Below are 20,270 nucleotides of genomic sequence, written 5' to 3' on the forward strand. Positions count from 1 at the left end.
TAACTGGCGACAACCCAACGACATTGTCCGTGAAACTCGTTGAATCCATTTCAACAAACCAGCTCGAGACAAAGCTGCACATATTTCAAATTGATTACTGATTCGCACTATTAGGCATTCCATAGAGCAGTTTGTTGAAATACAAGGCCTTAGTAAGATTTTCGGCAGTAAGTTACACTTAGACGTTGTTCCTGCTTTTTTCTTTCTTTTCTTTCATCTCTAATAGAACACGCTAGAAGTCAGAAACATTTTTTTTCCTGCAGTTATGACGAAACGAGCACAGAGATGGGATCGCTGTTTAGTCGCGTCAAACTGTGGTTAAAGCAGCAACAGGAGCAGGATGCATAGGAAAGAACTTGACAGCATTTTACTGTTATAATGACTTCTGCGGTCAAATTATTATGTCATGGGATAATAATTACAAACGAAAAGCAAATTCAGCGTTCCTTTACATCAATAATCAATGACATGACAATGCAGCATGCTCGAAACGAGTGTAATTCCGATTTCTAGCGTTAACAGCTTGTGGGTTCTGCTTAATTACGGATTCTATACCCATGTGATCACTCTGTATATCAATTATCACCCAGCACCTGGAGTAGCATGGCAGGTGATCAGCCAGGCTAACATCTCCAGCATATCAGGAAAGTTTGTATCTCTATTTTTCTACTACAGATTGTGCGTAATTTATTTCTATAATTTTTCCGTATAGAGATGTTTCCAAGTAACAAAGGGTTACTGCAGAAATGTGTTACAGCTGTTTTTGCCTGCTTAGAGGGGCACCTGGTAGTGTCTGATGGCTAACGTTCCTTCGTAAATAGGTGAAATCAAGTTCGTTGTGCTGGCTCAGGATGCACTGCTGGCTTTATTGAAATGCGCTTTGAAACTACTTATGATGATACCAGCGTGTTATAATAACAGCCGGATGCACTGAACCTTAAATGGACTTTGGCATCCCGATATAGAATAGAAATGAGGGTGTTGCATTATATTTGCATAGCAAGAGCACTCCATGTATCTCGGTTGTTTTGGAACAGGTGTCGACCAAGTGTACGGAACGAATGCTATGTACGCTTGGCCGACACCTCTCACAAAACTGGGGCTGAATTCACAAAGCGTTTGTACGTAAGGGCTGTTTACTATTGGCGTACCGCCTTCGTTAATATGTCCAGTATCCATATGTCCAATGGGAATCTATATGGACAATATGTCCAATATGCCAGCATTGGCTGGCATTTGATCTTACGAACAATTATGGCATAAGATCCTCTTGTAAATACAGGCCCTCTTTTTATAACTCCATGAATCTGGCCCAGCTGTGTCAAGCTAATAGTATGAAAGCAAGCCTGCCGGCTATGCCCCCAACCGACAGGGCACAAGTTGTGCCACATCGGCAACACCACATTGTCCTCCGATCTGGCACCGTTAACATTTCACTTTTGATGCAAAAGTGTCAAATGTCATCTGCAGCAGTGAAACGGCACCTAAACTCGGATTGCCATTGGCTGCGACGCCACGTGACGAGCGCGCCTCGACGGAATTCCCATTGGCCGCGACGCCACGTCACGAGCTGCGCCTCGACGGAGCAGAGCGGGCGAAAGGGAACACCTGCTGCAGCGATAGCGCGCCAGGTGTCGCTTGAGGGGAGAGGGTATCGCCGCGACGCCACGTCATCCGAGAGCAAGAGCGCTTCACGACGGAGCAGAGCCAACGCCTCCTAGATAGCAGGCCTGTGCACTCTGCTTTATGACGTCATGCTACTTGGACGGAAATGTCCACTGAGAAGCCCGGTGTGCCGAACGGAGTGACGTCAAAATCACCGGGGCTTACTCGGGAGCATCCCCAAGATTCGATGGCAGTCGGGCAAGGTAGCATGACGTCATCGATCGAAGTGCATAGGCCTTCTATCTAGGAGGCGTTGGCAGAGCGGGCGAAAGGGGACACCTGCTGGGGCGATAGAGCGCCAGGTGTTGCGTGAGGGAGAGGGCATCACCGCAACGCGTCGCCCGATGGGCATCACCGCGTCGGTGGCACGCGGCGTTGGCACCGCAGGCTACTGCTGCTTGCTGGCTCGGGCAGCACGTACCTCTCTGGTACATTACTCGCAACGCAAAACTCGAAGGACCGCTCAGCGCCGTTCAATTGGACATTAATGCTTTCGCATTCACAACTCATAAGAAGTGCTTAGGCGTCCTCGGAATTTTTTCTTGCGCGTTTTGACACACAAAACTGGCTATCTTGCGACAACGGGCAAAGAATCCCATCTTGGACTATCCTGTCAAGATGCCCGTGATTGCAACTGCGCTCATTGTGTAACCAGAGCAGCGAATGTTATTGAAAGTTGTTCACTTAAAGGCCTACGCGATTGTTTTCTCGCTTATTTTCCTTCTTGTAGTAAAAATAAAGTACACCGGTTCGTTCAAATAATTAAACTACGCGCTTAGCTGCTGCGACATTATACAAGTATCGAAGTGATTCAGGGTGCATTTCTAGATTTTTCCATCATTTCTAGCTTTTTTCCATTATTAGATCGAATTCAGAGGCAATGCCGACTGCAAGAATTCCTCTGCGAGACCTGTGGCTTACAGTATCGCATTCGCAAAGGGCATCTTGGCATTGCTGCTGTTGGGCCTTAACTACCTGAGCGGAATATCATTATTTTGCTTCGAAAAAGAGGCCTGAAATCACGAGACTTACTGACACCATAAATTCGAGCTATCAACCGGATGACCTTCCCAAAGCTAGTCCCAATAAACGGCATGACATGGGCAAAAACAGCCAAGAACAAGAGCCATGTTTCATTTAAATGTTTTCAGATTCCCACTCGTTTGAGTTTAAAATAATCGTTTCCATTAAAATTTTTATCCATGTTTGAGAAATGGCTGAATTCGATCAACACTTGGGGCGCTATAACGTAAAATAATTCCAAACTGGTTTGATTCCAAACTCCTGACGTCAAATTTACGTAACCACCGACGCAAGCATCGGGCGGTGACCCGCAGCGTTGTCTGAACAACCCAATCGAACACTCTCCTCGTTTATAGGAGGTCACCTTTGTCGCTTTCAAAACCAATAACATTGTCTACACTCAGCGGTTTTCTTATCTAATTGGCTGACAAGAGGCGAGGAGCACGCTCTAGTGGAGAGGGTTTCGATGGGGCCGAGCCAGCGCAGTGAAAATAGATAACCGCATAAAGAGGGTGGTGCCGGCTTCTCCGATTGGTTCGCTTCGCCTTACTTAGCTTGCGCTGGCTGGTCGAAAATCGCGGCGGCGTGCAACGGAGGGATAACAATGCCGCTAAAACGAATCCTCAGCAAGGAAGAGTTGGCAGAGCGGTTTCGTATGCATGCCGAAAGGGCTCGATAACGTTTTACTGCCACGCAAAAAGGTTTATCATGCGCAAATAAATACATGCTCACCGGCAGGTGCGAGTAGCGAGGGCCTGAGCGATCGGCGGGCAGCCATTTTCTATTCCTTTCGGAACGGGGCAGTCTGAGGCTATTCAGAAAATTTCAGTTTTGTTCGGCATATTAATGCATTTTTTTCGCGTACACGTCACTTTGACGTGGTGAGTTTTCGCGGTTTTGTGAGGTCGCGTGACAGACAGGCGTAGTGGCGTAGCCAGAGAACATTGGACCAATAGCAGAGGGCTAATGGTGAAAAGGCGTTGAATCAAGAATGACTATTTTTTTCTTTTGTGCGGTTTAATCATGCATAATCAGTGTGTACAGGTTGTATCAGATGGGGAGCTATCGCGGTTTTCGTGACGTCGCGTGACAGACAGGCGAAGTTGGGAGTGGCCCGAAAATGTTTTGACCAATCGTAGAGGCTGATTGCAGAAATTGGAATCAAAACCGTTTGGAATCATTTTACGTTATAGAGCCCTTGCATGAATAATAGTCGAAAAACAGTTATCATCGGTTACGACAATTCCTCGCGCTTAAAAATGACAGGTGATAGCGTTTCAGTTGCTCTACTCATCTTCAACGAACGCAACAAATCTAAATGCATTTTTCTGTCAAGGCTGGCTGGAAATTCGACCGTACGGAAGGTGTTCGAGAACAGGCTCTAAAGTGCCACTTTCTTTGTGTGTGTGTGTGATATAAAATATGTAACCGCAACAAGGGACAAATACCGTGACAGTTGCGATGGAAGAATTTGACAAGGGACTCAGGAGCAAAGCAAGAAGCTTAACTCCGCTTATGATATAAGCAGTACACTGGTGTTGAAGGGCTGTACGCACCAGCACTATAGACGGATGTGGTACGACACCCAACAATGTCGCTTTAGTTCATCCAGCTCTCTCTCAATCGGGCCCGAATCCTCGAACATCAACAAAGGCACAGCATGTTCCTCATTCTTAATTTGTGAACCCCTCTCTGCTGCCGAAATTTGAGCAACGCAAGAGGTCGCACGTCGATGTGCTTATAGCAAATCAAGCGCTTCTCGCCGCATCAATACTTTCGGCCTGCTGCACCGGAGATGGAGCCACGAATCGTACTGGTTAATCGTTGGGGCTGTATGTCGTAAGACAGGTGATAGATAAACCGTCAATATTTTCAATCGGGTGCAAAACTAGCAGGCATCACGGCAGTTCGTTACTTACGCAACGATACACTGTTAGTTGTTATTGGAACCAGTTACTAAATTTTTATTTGTGAGCTGCCGCTTAGTTTTTCTTTTTTTTAGTCCCTACAATACGAGTCAAACTTTTTGAGGCCACACACAGTGGGGCCTGTGAGATGCGTGTTACATAAACATTCTTTCACGGAAAAGAGAAGACAACGCCACCGTGCTGGACCATTAAAAAGGGATTGGCACGACTACACTGCCAAGACTATGGGTTCTAGCGGCAGCTTGCAGACAATGCAGCTGTTCTGGTAGTGTGACGAAAATAAGGCGATCTTTGAGGGATATTGCGAGAGCTTATAATTACCTCTATCGCAGTTCAGTCTATTCGCAAGCCTGTGCTGCTCAATGTTGGCAAGCGCTTTGTCCATTATGTCCGAATGTCCATCGCATCTTGTTGACCGCAGTGCGTCGTGGACGCAGCTGTGATACGTCTTGAAGTAACTGCAAGACAAAGCATCCCAGGTAAGGTTACCTTAACGTGGAAGCCGCTATTTCTCTTCAGCTCTGCCCTCATCTACAAATATCGTTATGGAGCTGCTACTCTCAGCACTGTGTTCCCATAGAAGGGCTGTCTAATTCTTGATTGGTGGGTTTCATCGCCCGAAATCTACATCTGGGCTATCACATGTCATTGTGCGGGGCGCGGGGATTAATTTCAATCAACTAAGGATCATTTCTCCGTGCTGAAATCTGACTGCCACCATCGGAATGCGGCACCGAGAATCGTACACGCATCCTCGAGGTCACGTGCACTACGCTTCTGGGTGGCGGATCAAGAGGGGCTTGGTTACGTTAGAGTGCATGTTTCAGGGGTTGTAGTGGGGTAAAAAAAGAAGCAGCACCGCTTTGCCTATTGGCATAATGAAATAATTTGGATGCCAGAATCGGCAGTCAGAAGAGCAGGCATTCTTCTGGTGAGCCCTGGGACAGTTGGGCAGAGAGCGCTGATGTATAGAACTGGGAGCCACTTCAGTGGTTAGTGACGCTCATGAGCCAGAACTGAAAATTAAACCTGTCTTGGGAACTAATGCACAGACTTAGTCTGTCGGCTCCCTAGACCGCTTATTAAATAATTGGACTTAAACGATACGGCCTACGTTTACTCTAGAATAGCATTATACGATTTGAAACTTCCGTAATGCACCCCATCTCAGCATAAGAAAGCATAAAACCGCGAGTCTGAATGCTCGGTCGGTCAATATGGCCTCCTTATATTCTTAACAGTGCTGTGTAGCACAGGCCGGCAGTGCACGTAGCGCAGCTGTATAACCATCGCCCGTACCTGCACTTGACGGTAGTCGTTTTCTGGCGATGCCGTTATGACATCGTTGAACACTTTCTCACACTCGTTGGCGAACTGGAATAGAACATCTTGGTCGCATGATGATATTCTCCTTTCTCCCGGGCTCACTGCAACAAGAGAGACCAACGTATTGACCACTTATCAGGATGCGTTTACCGAAGCGCAACTCTTTCATGCAGTCGCTACGGATGTCAATGCCATAAATCCGCTTGGTGCAAAATGCCGCACCGGCCCCGAGAGGGTGACCACGAGAACTTGAGCCAGAACACGGCGCCACCATCGTCTGACTGACACTTAATATTGACTTAGAAATAAATGCTCATGTGTACTCGTTCATTTTTCTTTCCTGGCAATTCTATGACATACATGAAATATACTCAAGTGAGGATCAAATGGAACTAAAAAGTTAATGACCAATTAACAACTGGTGCTCAATATAGGAAATGGAACTAAAAATTGCTAAATGTGTGAATATGAGCGAAACTCGTAACCAGATGTTATTAATGTATACGTACAAGATCAGCGCGATGTTCTAATAACAGTACCATCGTAAGCATGAGCAAGGGGCGTCACGTGATAGACGCGGCGCTGTGCTATGTGTAGAGGTAGTTTGTGCGGTGAGAAAGGTGGCGCGACCGAGGAGAGAGAGCGTTGCGCCCAAGTCGCTCGGTAAAGCAGCGCGCAACAGACGGCAGTACGCTAACTTACCGACGAGCACAAGCTTCACACACTTGCGATAATTCTCGTTAGCGAGTTTCGGCCTTTTCTCTTTTTATTTTTCATTCTTGGCCAGTATTTTGCCGCGTGTGCTGTTGCGGTGCTTTCGTAATGCCGGCATTTTTCTGTGAAAAGGGTCCATTTGCGCAACTGCGAGCTTTATGCAGTCGATCGCTGTATATTTCCTATTTATTTTTTTCTCACGCCTGCCGCTAGCACTTGACACGTGTGTGGTTTAAATGTTCCTGGTGACTATTTTTTTTTATTTATTTTAATCATACTGTCAACCCTCTGTTGAGGGTTCTTACAGGGAGGGTTTTAAATACAGACAAATCATATATACAGGTACATCAAGTAGAAGCGAAATCAGAGAAATACGCGTTCAACGATTTTTCAAATTCACAAACATCACTGGCATTTGCCACAAAGCTTGGTAACGCATTCCAAAGTTCAATCACGGCGGGGAAAAAAGAAAAGCGGAACACATCACTGTGAGCAAAGTATGGTCTCAAAACATATTGGTGATTGACACGACTGCTTCGTTTCCCTGGGAGTTGCACGTACTCATCTTTGTTAATTTTCAAATGACCATGTAGTATCCTGAAAAACACTTTGAGCCGATTCCTTTTCCTTCGTGTTTCTAGTGTTTCCAATTCACATGACTGCAACATCTGTGTGACAGAATCTAATCTGCGGTACTTTGCGCATATGAAGCGCGCAGCACGACGTTGAACTTTTTCTAGCCTTGTAGTCAATGCGTTTTGATGAGGGCTCCAGATGACTGAGGCATATTCAAGTAACGGCCTAACAAAAGTTTTGTAAGCTATCAGCTTTACATCTCGCGAAGCTTGATGTAGTTTTTGCCTTAAGAAACCTAGTTTCTGGTTCGCTTTCGAGCACACATTTTCTATGTGCGTATGCCATGTCAGATTATGCGTGACTGTAACACCCAAATATTTAAACTGGTTAGCACGAACTAACAAATTACCATCGATGTAATAGTTAAAAGGTAGGACGTTTACTTTTCTAGTCATATGTGTGTATGTTGATTTAGAGTAGTTTATTTTCATTCCCCATAAATTACACCATTGACTGAAATTTTCTAAACAACGACTAATTCTGAGTTGATCCTGAACATTGGTTACGGTAGAATAAATTAGGCAGTCATCTGCAAAAAGCTTCAGTTTCACCGGTTGTTCAACAACACATGGGATATCGTTGATATATATAAGAAATAACAGTGGACCCAACACCGATCCCTGAGGAACACCTGATAGCACTTGGAGTGGACTCGACAAACTGCCATCTAAACTTACGGTCTGTTTGCGATCATTTAAGTATTCTTTTATCCAAAGCACTAGCCTTTCATCGATACCTATTTCTCTCAGTTTAAAGATCAGCTTATCATGCGGCACTTTATCAAAGGCTTTTGCAAAATCTATACAAATGACTAGCTTCCTTTTGGGTGGTCATCAATATTTCTGTTGTGTATTTTCTCCGGTTTTTATATTAGGTACTCCCTCATGCCATGGCTGCCATTAGGCAACTGGCAGTATATGATCAAATAGATAGATAGATAGATAGATAGATAGATAGATAGATAGATAGATAGATAGATAGATAGATAGATAGATAGATAGATAGATAGATAGATAGATAGATAGATAGATGGATAGATGGATAGATGGATAGATGGATAGATGGATAGATGGATAGATGGATAGATGGATAGATAGATAGATAGATAGATAGATAGATAGATAGATAGATAGATAGATAGATAGATAGATAGATAGATAGATAGATAGATAGATAGATAGATAGATAGATAGATAGATAGACATGAAAACCTGCCAATCACGATCGCGAAAGTATACCTGAGCTGCGACGGGGATGTTTAGCGTAATATGCAATAGTTGCGTTTGATCAGAAAACAAAAGGTTAGGGCTCGTATTCGCAAAACGATTACGTAGTGCTTTCCGGAATTGGCGTTTTCCCCGATGTTCTCATTTGATCTCTTCGATTTGCCTGCACTATCTGCATTAGTTCAGAGAGTGCAGCACTTCTGTCCTCGATTTCACGGTGCAGCGCACGCCACCTGCACCGCGCTCTTCGATATGACTTTGTGCAAGACAAGTTCTGCAAGTGAATTCACGGTTCTCGTACATTCGCTACTTTGGAAGTGCAGGCATCTTGCAAGCTTTCGGTAACAGACAACGTGGCGCCGCGCTATTTGAATTATGGCGCGCGTACGCAAATGTCTCCCTCTTTGGTTACAACAGTTCCTATAGCTAGACATTAAAAAAATTTAGGCGCAAGTTCGATGCCTTAATTGTGGTGAGGGAAGGTTAGTAAATTCTTGTGACGCGTTAAACTGCCTTCGATCATATGTGATTATCTTGCAAGGCGTTCTCTGACAAAAAAAGATAGCATCCACACCCGTCATTTCGTTCCCACGGCAAAGTACTATCATGATAGCGATTATTGAGATAACGCAAAGAAAATACCCTTCCTTTTTTGCTGCGTGCACATTTGTCGATAAGTTTCGCAAAAAGCCTGAACTTAGTTGATAGGAGGTACTGCCAGAGTGTAAAAGCATGCCCGCTGAAGGAGCCAAACTTTGAGCACCGCACACTTGAGAGCAAAACATTTACCGAACCGCGAGGTGCAGCAGCAACTCAAAAAGCGCCCGTAGAACGATGTTGCGCCAACAGAAAACGCTACGAAATGCGCCGTGCAGACAACGAGGCTTGCACTTTTCTCTTCATTTCCAAAATAAACATGCATCGCTAGTGCAGTACCTGCACTTGAACTTTCTGAACTGACGACACTGCATTCTGCTGCACTCGCAGGGTACCACAACTGAACTAGTGCAGCAAGTGTAGCCAAATCCAAGAGACTTATCAGTTCGATCGCTTTCATTTTCATGGCGTCGGAACGGCAGCCAATGAGGAAATGCTCTTACGTAAGAGAAGTTTTGTGGCTATGACTCCTGCACGCTACAGTCGAGCGTTAGACGCTGCTATTACAGTCGGGCGGCTAAGCAAGTGCTCTCATTCTCTGCTGCAGCACGTGCCTACAGTATACCCTGGAAAAAGCTTTCGAGACAACCTGGGTCGGTTTCTTTCGACAACACGTTTGGTGCAACACTATAAGCCAGGCATTATTGTGTAGTTTTTCTTTCATCCAATGATTCATGTGCAGTATGTGCGCGCCTTGGCAACACCACCTAGAAAACACAAGGCCTGTTCACTGCGATCCTTGACATACTAGCTGGCCGGACTGCCATAGAATCTAATGGGGATGCTCCAGAGTAATCAGTGGCGATTTCGACGACACCGCTTTCGTCACGCCAGGCTTCGCAATGAAAATTTCGGGCCAGGTAGCCTGACGTCATGGATCGGAGTGAACATGCCTTGGGTTGTCTATGTGGGGTTGGCCTTGGTCGTTGAGTATGATAATGTCAAGCGGCTTCAGAGCTGATAGCCGCATTCTAGTGCGCAAACAACATGCGCTACGGATCAATTGCACTATTAACAAGAATAAAATACTTTCATAATGTATTATACATACATACGTGCGTATGTATGTATGCGTATATACATACATACGCACGTATGTATGTATATACAGGGTGTTTCAGCGAACACTTTCAAACATTCTTAAAGGTTGCCTGTGGGAGATAGCCCAATTTTACGTCGTCAGCTGGTCTACTCAAAGAGGCGAACATTACTTGCACAAGAAATTGAAATGCATCATCGAATGATAAACAAAAATTCGCTAATTAAGTTTTTAACTAATTACCTGATGGCCCATATTGCAATTTACAAATTGTAGCCGTGGAGTTAGCAAGGCGGATCCACTTGGAACGAATTCTCGGGATTACACCAGTTTCGAGATATTAATTTCCGAACTTTGCGGAGAAAAGCATTGGCGTTCCAGTTAGTTTCTTAACAAAACGTCGCTTTCTCCATTGAAGCACAAATTTAACTGTAACGTCAATGCATTTTTCCGCACAGTTCGGGAATTAATATCTCGAAACTGGTGTCAACCTGAGAATTAATTTCAAGTGGATCTGCCTTGCGAACTCCACGGCTACAATTTGTAAATTGCAATATGGACCATCAGGTAATTAGTTAAAAACTTAATTAGTGAATTTTTGTTAATCATTCGATTATGCATTTCAATTTCTTCTGCAAGTAATGTCCGCCTCTTCGAGTAGACCAGCTCATGAACTAGAATTGGGCTATCTGCCACAGGCAACCTTAAATAAATTCTGAAAGTGTTCGCTGAAACACCCTGTATATTTGTATGTATGTACGTATGTACGTATGTATGTATGTACGTATGTATGTGCGTATGTATGTATGTATGTATGTATGTATGTATGTATGTATGTATGTATGTATGTATGTATGTATGTATGTATGTATGTATGTATGTATGTATGTATGCATGCAATATACGTGCATTGCGTTTTAATGTCAGGGTTGGTTGTCTGATGACGAAATGCTAGTTTGGAATTGTAGGTATTTACCTCTGCCGCATGAAAACCACCGAAACCATTGAGCAATTTTACTACCGTCTACGTATAATTTTCATTCCTAAGGCAACTGCAGAAACTCAGGAAGTATCAACATGAAACCAGCCATGGGTCGACTAATACGCAAGGGTATGTATAACTTGAGGCTTGAAGATTCGGGTAGAAGGGCCATGGAATAGATCGGTTAAAGTTAGAGCGACATGAACCTTGCATGCCCATTCCCATATGGCACGGTGACGCGCGTCGCCGCCATGATACAGAGTGAAAGCGTGTTCATCTATCACACCATTCGATGGTGAGTACTAAACGACTTAGATTCCCTCAGTGGTGCCTGAGGCGGAGACGAAACAGAAAACCGTTGCGAGCGGGGCGGCTCGTGGCCCACGAGTTGTCTGTGAGCCGTCAACACGGGAGCAATTGGCACTGATTTTAAGCCGCAGCTAGCCAGTGTCCACAAAAGGTTGACTTCTAGCCTTCGACTTGGTAGTATTTCGGCAACGAATCCGGAGGTAATTGACTCATCCACTGATCACAGCCTCGCCATTCATATATATATATATATATATATATATATATATGAATGGCGTGGCTGTGATCAGTGGATGAGTGAATTAAAATTACCTCCGGATTCATTGCCGAAATTCGTTGGGGTGTGTGTGTGTGTGTGTGTGTGTGTGTGTGTGTGTGTGTGTGTGTGTGTGTGTGTGTGTGTGTGTGTGTGTGTGTGTGTGTGTGTGTGTGTGTGTGTGTGTGTGGTGTGTGTGTGTGTGTGTGTGTGTGTGTGTGTGTGTGTGTGTGTGTGTGTGTGTGTGTGTGTGTGTGTGTGTGTGTGTGTGTGTGTGTGTGTGTGTGTGTGTGTGTGTGTGTGTGTGTGTGTGTGTGTGTGTGTGTGTGTGTGTGTGTGTGTGTGTGTGTGTGTGTGGTTATCATCAGAAACCTATTTTACGACCACTGCAAAACACAGATTCCTCCCAGCAATCTCAAATTACCTTGCGTCAGCTGACTTCATCATACGCCTGCATTTTTTTTTTATTTCATCACACCACCTTGTTCTTTGACGTTCTCTACGGCGCTTCCCTTCCCTTGGTACCCATTCAGTAATTATAATAGACCAGCGGTTATCAGTTCTACATTACATGGCTTGCTCAATTCCATTTCTGCCTCTTCATGTCAACTAGAATATCAGCTACTCCCCTTTTGCTCTCTATTTCACACAGCTGTCTTCCTGTCTGAAAAATACGCTTGTCATTTTTTGTTTCATCGCTCTTTGCACCATCCTTAATTTCTTCAAAATCTTGTTTTTTTTTTAACTTTCAAGCTTCGTCTTCTCACTGGGTTTTCACGTGCCAAAACCAGTTCTGATTATGAAGCACGCCGTAGTGGAGGGCTCCGGATAAATTTTGACCACCTGGGGTTCTTTAACGTGCACTACTACAACGCAAGCACACGGGCGTTTTTGCATTTCGCCTCCATCGAAATGCGGCCGCCGCGGCCGGGATTCGATCCCGCGACCTCGTGCTCAGCAGCGCAACGCCTTAGCTGACTGAGCCACCGCGGCGGGTAACCTTCAAGTTTCTGCCGCGCATGTGATCGCACTAGTAAAATACGAAGAATTATGTGATTTCTTGTTTCAATGACAGCGGTAAGCTTTCAGTCACAACTTGGTAATGACTGTTGTACATGTTCCAACTCAATTTCATTCTTCTGTAGATTTCCTTCTCATGATACGGGTCTCTTATGACAAATTAGGCTAGATAATGGTCCTCTTGCGCAAACTCTAGAGGCTGATTGCCAGTCACGAATTCTCGTTCTCATCCCAAGCTATTTAACATTACCTTAGTCCTTGGCAAATTATTTTCCCAACCCACTGATAGGCTATGTCGCCTAAAATTGTTGTAAGCCCTCTCCATTGCAGAACAGGATTATCTCATCTGCAGACCGAAGGTTACCGAAATGTTCCCCGTTTATTCTCACACTAATTCTTTCTCAGCCTAACAGCTTGCATACTTCTAAAAATACAGTGAATAGCATGGGAGAAATTGTATCTTCTTCCCTGAACCCCTTCCTAATGCAATGATTCATTAGCATGCCCCGACTTGCAATGTGTCATGTTCCTTAAATGGAAACCATATTAAAGGAAAGACACATTGAAGGGAATACGCTCTACTATCCTTCGTTGCTTTAACCCGATCGCGAGGAAAGTGGGAGAGACACTTACTATAACAAGCGTTTGCTTTACTTTAATGCACATATCACAATCGGCCGATAGCCCAGCTTGATATCTGTCCTCGAATGTATCCGGCGAAATTCACTAGTATTCCGTGCGTTTTCCCAAAAAGCCATATCTGCACGCTTTGGCAGAATACCACCTTGAACGTCAATATAGTGTGCCATACATAATATTCTATTATAACATTACTCGGCCTGACTTTCTCTTGCAATCTTACATGGGATACGCATATTATGGGTCTATGTAAAAAATTTGGCGTCAGAAAGTGGTGAATAAATTATGCATTGTTTGCCTCTTTGCAGTTTTGTATGGCTAACAGCGTCTCCATCGAATATACAAAACAATTTTGACATTGCAGAAGAAAGTCATTCGCCACGTTTCTAAACTAGACTACGCTGCTCCCACTTTGCATGCCTTCCAAACATGCAACGTAATTAGTCTTGAAAATATAATGATAATCGCATTCTCTCCTCTTTAATTATTCTAATGTCAGTTTCAGGCTTTTTTATTTATTTATTTTAGAAACTACAGCATCCCTACACGAATATAGGCCGCTCGTAAACACGCGAAACATAGAAACGTAGTTTTTATCAAGTTTTTGTACCGCTTACAAGCTGCACCCATGCCGCAATATAATCCCTTCTCAATTTAGAAAAAAATATAAAGAACAAGTGCAATTTAACAAAATATCAGCTAATAACTTGTTTTTTCCTTCTCTTTATTAGTTTTCCGTGCTACAAATTTTTAGTAATTAGTTACATTTTCAATGTTACGTTTTGTATGAAGCTCATTCATGTCACTACTCCTATTTTCAAGTTTTTGAAGCGGCTATTGTTATTTTGGAGTTTTTTAAGGTGTACACACTGACATGTTTGTGTTGTGATTAGCTTTGTTTTTGTACCACTTATTTCTGTATCTTATATGCCCGTTTGCTGTGGGCCTCGAAGCGGACACCTGGGCCCCTGTCAAGCTATTTATGCACCTTTTAGCTCAGGTAGCCAGCCAGAACTATCTGGCGAAAACAAAAATTTGTAATTGTAGTTTGTGAGCTTGCCAGTCGTTCTCACAATACGTAGTGTTCGTGTTCGTGTTGTGCTTTTATACGTCGCTTTCCAATGTTGGAGCATGTGGGAAGTGAGCTTTTCATTTCTGTGATTGCATCATTATACGGTGTTGTGTATTTGCGCTATTTATGTAGACATTCTGTGAGCGCTCTGGTTCATTCGCGCGTGTGCCGTACTGTGGCGCCACTGATTCTCGTATTTTGTTCTTGTGGTGAACCAGAGGCCGCTTTTCGAGTACGTGCATCTAATGGTCCAGACGTTCTTGCGGACCTGCCTTCTGCGCGTTTCAAGCCGCACACATTCTTAGCGTTTGCTGCACACCGTGCGTTCGTTTTGAGCTCGTGCTCGTCGTCAGCTATATGGCAAATCTATGCACCGTTGCATCATTGCATATTCTATTGCTAAGCGTGCTACAGCCCCAGAACTTTCGACCACAGATGCATATTTTACAAACGCTACGGAACGCAGAAGTAAAGGGCGTTTTTGTTTGTTTGGAGTTCTTAATTTCGATTTATATTCATAGTGCATCTGCAGCAGCTAGTTCCCAACCTCAAGCATCACAGCGACGCCATCGTTTACACTTCCGTCACAATTTCGCTTACCGCAGCTGTATTGATTTGCAAAACTAATTTATCACTACACTCGACCCTATTCTCGGCCTTTAAGTAGTGCTTGAAGTCTTCGCTGAAATTGTCTCTAGCACAACTTACTTTCAACAGTCATATTTCCTACTGCGTTGACCTGCGCGATATTTCCTTATCGTGTGAGCCTCTCTCGCCTTTACTCTTTGCAATGTAGAACGTCGGCTTGAATAAGGTGGACGCGCTGCAGCCATTGTAACAGTGATTGAACCATGCTGTAGCCGCCTATACGTATCACAGGCCAATGTATCTACAGGTACACATACCTAACAAAGGTGCCGTCATTCTTGCCGCCACCACGCAATTTTATTGAACTAATCCGCCACGGAGGCCATTTTGAATTAATGTGCCACATTGGGCCCACATGAAGAAAAATTGGCCGCCTTTCTGAGGGGACCTAACGGGATTCACACCTACTCTTGTCATTTCACCATTGTGACTGGTGTTTATTTCTTGCTGCCAACGGCGGTCGTGGCACTATGAACGGGGCACTCTGTTCGCGATATGCAAATCGCATGGGAGGCGATAAATACCTGTCTGTGTCAAGGGATCCACAGCGCCTGCCGAGACGCTGATGGAAATCCAGAGCACGGCACATACAGCTAACCGTGGCTTGTTCATCGCTTCTTCATTAGGCAAATTGGAATGCCTAGAGCCTTTGGACACCCACGTCGTTGTTTCTGAAAAAAAAAGAAGAAAATAAATGAGCGGTCTGGTTTGTAAATGCACCCAAATATGCACACTGACTATACTATGTGCCATAGAAATGCAGCACAACAAAGGTTTCACACGAAACAGGCTCATAAAGCCTTCGTGCATGCCTAGTGTAAAATTGAATGAAAGAGAGTGGCACAAAAATCAATCGAGATAGTTTCGGGTCGAAAACTTCCACGTTTACAGTCAGTAAATGTTGCATGTTGTGAAAACTCGTTGAAGAACGTGACAATGTAATTTCTGCTGCTAGTTGCTGTAATTATGAAGCAGCACAGTAAATGGGTACAGAGCCCGCCTTCACAAAAAAAAGTACTTACGCTAGAACAGTTTGTAAGAGCAGACGCCTGTCAATCATTATTATAAGTGGATCATTATTATCAGCCTTTATATTATTGGCGAAGCTAGGCGGCCGGCCAATGAAAAAAAGCACTAACGAAATAAATGAATTCGGCTTCTGGTGACGAATTCACAAAGCTTTGCGGTCGTAAGTGCCGTTTTCCATAGGCCGGCCATCTTCTCTAAAACGTTCAGCGTGTTACGAACAATTCTAACGTAAGAGCTCTGTCAATACAGGTCCCATGCGCAGGCTCCACGAGCGGTCTCAATGGGCCCCGCTTGTGCGACATGGGTGCAAACGGCGCATTAAAGTCCTTACCGTGGTTTCTACCAACGGTTCAAAAAATTAAGTTCAAGAATTTCATGCGCCAAAACCACGATATGATTGTGAGGCACGCCATAGTGGGGGACTCCGCATTAATTATGACCACCAGGGGTTTTTTAACGCACACGCAATGCACGGTACATGGGCATTTTTGCATTTCGCCCCCATCTAAATGCGGCCGCCGCGGCCAGGATTTGATCCCGTGACCTCGTGCTGCTTCGCAACACCACAGCCATTAAAGCACCACGGCGGGTCCTACAAACCGTTATTAGTGCTGTCAGAAGCGTACGTACCATAGCTTCCCGTGGTAATTACCATATCTAACACGTAACCGAATTCACCTTTGCCCTATGAAAAGTAATTTCCTAAGACATCAGGAAAATCGTGCGCCATTTCGCCTTGTTATAATACACCAGCTCTTCCCGACTGACGATGAATATCGGTACACCTGGACTACGATGTTGATGTTTAAACCAGTACTCAAATAATAAATTTAACAAAGACTATTGCGAAATTCTGCAAATATGTCATTCTGCGAGCTGCCCATGCAGTCTAAAGGGAGAAAACATATTTTGGGGGTAGAATTCTATCAGTAGCGCTTTATACTGGCGTCATTTTTATACTGGCGCATCTTTTGGGTCCAAAATGAAATCAAGGGTTCCCCCGATTCACGCCTTTCCCTGAATATGTTAGCTTCTATCACAGAGCGTAAAATATCATTTGCTCGGCACTACTGGGCACTACTTTCCTTGAGAAATGCCAGCGCGATAGCATACCGTCAGCCAATAATCAGTCGTGAGGCACCTCTTGGTTAAGTGATGTGGTTTCCTCGGCGCTTCGCCTTCTGGTACAATTGCAAATAGCTGCACGAATAACTGGGGACCAAATTTGCTTCAAGGAACCTTGAAAGCCGACGGTTCAAGGAGCCGTGAAGCGTAGGCCAGGTCGCTCGGAACCAATCAGTCATTTCGCGTTAGCGAGGCACCATGGCGCGCATTACGCGAGGAGAGACAAAAAATCGTCGGTCAAAACGAGCTACGCCTTGAAAATGTTCACGAGGCTTGTATCAGAGTCGGTTAGGGTGCAGTGCACGAGTGCTGTGCTTGGGGCCCTGGGCAAGAAGGAGCAAGCCTAACGCGGCCGGCCTTACGGTCACTGTCCGACCCGACACCCACCTTTTCTCGGCGCCGCGGAACCTTCGAGCGCTGCACGTTGTCGTCCGGGGCTTGCGCTTCCAGTCCAGGCGCCGGGAGTCCTGGGCGAGCCACGAACGGGAGAGCAAAAGCCCGGATCCTGTTCGGAAGCGGGCAGCTGATTCGGAAGCTCGTGAGTCGTCGCACTTGCCGGGCGCGTTCCACCGGCTGGTCGTGAGCGCGTGCACAGCGTTCTTCGCTTCTTCGGTTGCCCGCCATGTGCTGATTGCGGAATCTGGATGTGCCTGTCCTGCTGGTGGTGAACAAAAGCAAAAGCGCCGTAAGGGGTGGCGTTAAAGCCGATCTTGTTCCGACTACACCAAATGTCGTAATGTAGATTGAAATGTGACCCTGCTTGTTAGAAAGTTAAATGACTTAGTTCTCGGTCTCGGCTTGGTCTCTTCTTTCAACTCGATCCCGACTTGCGCCCAAAAGTTATGAATTAATCAGTAAGCCGAAGAGAAGAACACGAACTTCGTTAACCACCTATAAGCCTACATAATCGAACTAAAAAGTAGTTTTTTACACCTTTGTGTTCTTGCTTAATGGAGGCGTTTACTGTGCGCCGTTGTCAACGTCTTCGGTGCCTGTGCGAGACTTCTTGCAGCCCGCTAGTGGCGCGTTTCGGCGCGTCTTTTAAAATGAAACCTAAGTAGCGAATCACGACGTTCTCTCCAGGCGCGCTTACAGTAAAGAGAGTGTGCAACTAACTGACAACTTTGACGTATAAAAATGGCTTTAACTCGAACAAATACCGTTCTGTGTGTTTTCGGCTCTTTGATACGAGAGCACTTTGCTTATGGCAATGCTTATTCTTTCTTTTAAGCTTAACCATGAAGTCTTCGTTATTGTTAACTGTTATATTTGTTAGTGTCTGAGATTTAAACATACACAGATCGGACCCATATACTCTTCCTCTCTTTTTCTTTTTTTTTGCAAACGAAAGAGCGTGCAAGATATTTTATGCTCTTTTCCGTCTTTATTGGGATTTTAGTCGCACGCAGCGCATTTCAGACGCTTTTGGAAACGCATTTTTCCCAAAACTTCGCTGCAATGATAATAATTACCTGATAATAATAGGCCTTCGAGCCATCCTTCAATAACATTTTATCATCATCATCATCATCATCTGTATAACCATAAGAAAAAACATTCCCCCTTTCCCCGAAGCAGTTGTAATATTTAATTGCCTCTTTGGGCGTCACAAACATCCGCATCGCTAAAGTGTTAATCATCATCACTGACACTGTTCCCTCTACTACAGAATATACTCTAAGGTGGTTGGTTATAACATATGAAAGTTTCAGGAGTGACGATCATAGGCGAATGTATATACATGACAAAATAATTGCAGGTCTAAGCAACACGTGCAACACGTAGTGGGCTTACATCAAATACTGCCGAAGCGGGAGCCGCATGGTTCAGTGATTATTTTCTTCTTCGTTTGAGTTACGACGTGCACCGCTGCTATCGCCAGCATCAGCAACTGGGCGTGACGGATGACGAGAAATAAGTAAAATCGTGGGGAAAAAAAATCTTTGCAACATACTACCCCACCATCGTATAACATACAATCTAATTTCCTACGATCCATGCAACTTTCAATTCTATTCGCACATCATCGTTTGCCCGTACGGCTACATTGTCGCCGTGGTCGGCCATTCGGCACGACCAGTGATAAGGAAAAAAAGATCGAAAGTGAAATGGATCGTTAGAAAATGAGGTCTCATATGAGCATGGCGAATGACTTCGAGGAGCCCAAACGTTTGCCAAGAGCGTTGCACTCGCTGAGCTGGGGAAAAAAAAGAAAAAAAAAAAATACCTTGCGTTTTATCCTCGTGTCTCACGAAGCGCATCCCGGCGACGAGCGCGCCTGAAGCACTATTGCATTAAGTCTTTTTCAAGTTACATCAGTTCGTAAGAAAAAATACCAGTCAGTAGTGACGGCGAACGCATAATAGCGAATGCGACTGGCCAATGACAATCCATGCGACTGGAAAGCGTTGAGAATTGGGCCTCGTTGGTCAGCAGTTTATTGCTGCCGTAGCTGAACGCCGCCGCTCTGGCGAGACACCGAGTCAAGCCCGAGGCTCTGTGGGGAAGTAATATCTTACCGATTTTCAGCTATATGTATCGCTTTGGCCGACATGTCGCCTTCGTGGTCTATATGAATTCCGTAGTCAAATGTAGAACACGAAAGCATTTGTCGATCAAAATTCATGTGGACTGGTTAGCTACAAACATTACCTACGAATCGCGCATTATGTACGGTCCATGCTATACTGCTTCCGCGCCCATCGTAACATCTTCGCACGAGTTCCTCGAAGGCATTTAATCCAGCAGTACTCTCTATCCGCGTCGAGCCTAACAAATATCCAGCAGAGAAGTTCTTTTGACACGGGATCTATTGGCGAGCCTAGGTACCCAATTCTTATTTCTCACATAACGGTGCCACAACCACCAGATTAAGATGCCATTCGGGAGCACCCTCCTGCTGCTGCCGCGAGCAGTCCACGCAGGTAACCCGACAAAGGGTCCCTGAAGAAGGCACGCATTCTGGTGTGTAGTGTC

General features: G+C 44.8%; 2 protein-coding genes across 2 annotated transcripts in view; both read right to left on the reverse strand.

The window, feature by feature from the left end:
* LOC119448518 (uncharacterized) overlaps positions 1–5,073 on the reverse strand; it is a 55,157-nt gene extending 50,084 nt beyond the window's left edge. Inside the window, exon 1 of the mRNA XM_037711789.2 lies at positions 4,938–5,073. Within this exon, the coding sequence (XP_037567717.1) occupies positions 4,938–5,001 (64 nt within the window). The 5' untranslated portion in view covers positions 5,002–5,073. The remainder of the gene's footprint in view (positions 1–4,937) is intronic.
* Positions 5,074–5,524: 451 nt separating this feature from the next.
* On the reverse strand, positions 5,525–20,254 carry LOC125944381 (uncharacterized). Its single transcript, XM_049664821.1, has 5 exons — positions 20,187–20,254; positions 17,682–18,013; positions 15,665–15,811; positions 5,916–6,043; positions 5,525–5,554 (listed from the first exon to the last, which is right to left on the reverse strand). The coding sequence occupies exons 1-5, from the start codon at positions 20,252–20,254 to the stop codon at positions 5,525–5,527; spliced, it is 705 nt and encodes a 234-aa protein (XP_049520778.1).
* Positions 20,255–20,270: the final 16 nt, after the last annotated feature.

Source organism: Dermacentor silvarum, chromosome 1 (genome assembly GCF_013339745.2).
Source record: "Dermacentor silvarum isolate Dsil-2018 chromosome 1, BIME_Dsil_1.4, whole genome shotgun sequence".
NCBI lineage: Eukaryota > Metazoa > Arthropoda > Arachnida > Ixodida > Ixodidae > Dermacentor > Dermacentor silvarum.

What these genes read in the sequence shown, in the direction of transcription:
- LOC125944381 (XM_049664821.1), bottom strand. Translation starts at nt 20,254, where the DNA reads ATGCGTGCCTTCTTCAGGGACCCTTTGTCGGGTTACCTGCGTGGACTG. An exon ending in CTCGCGGCAGCAGCAGGAGG is followed by an intron (nt 18,014 to 20,186) that starts GTGCTCCCGAAT and finishes CATTTGGTGTAG; the next exon opens with TCGGAACAAGATCGGCTTTA. An exon ending in GGATCCCTTGACACAGACAG is followed by an intron (nt 6,044 to 15,664) that starts GTATTTATCGCC and finishes CTCTTGTTGCAG; the next exon opens with TGAGCCCGGGAGAAAGGAGA.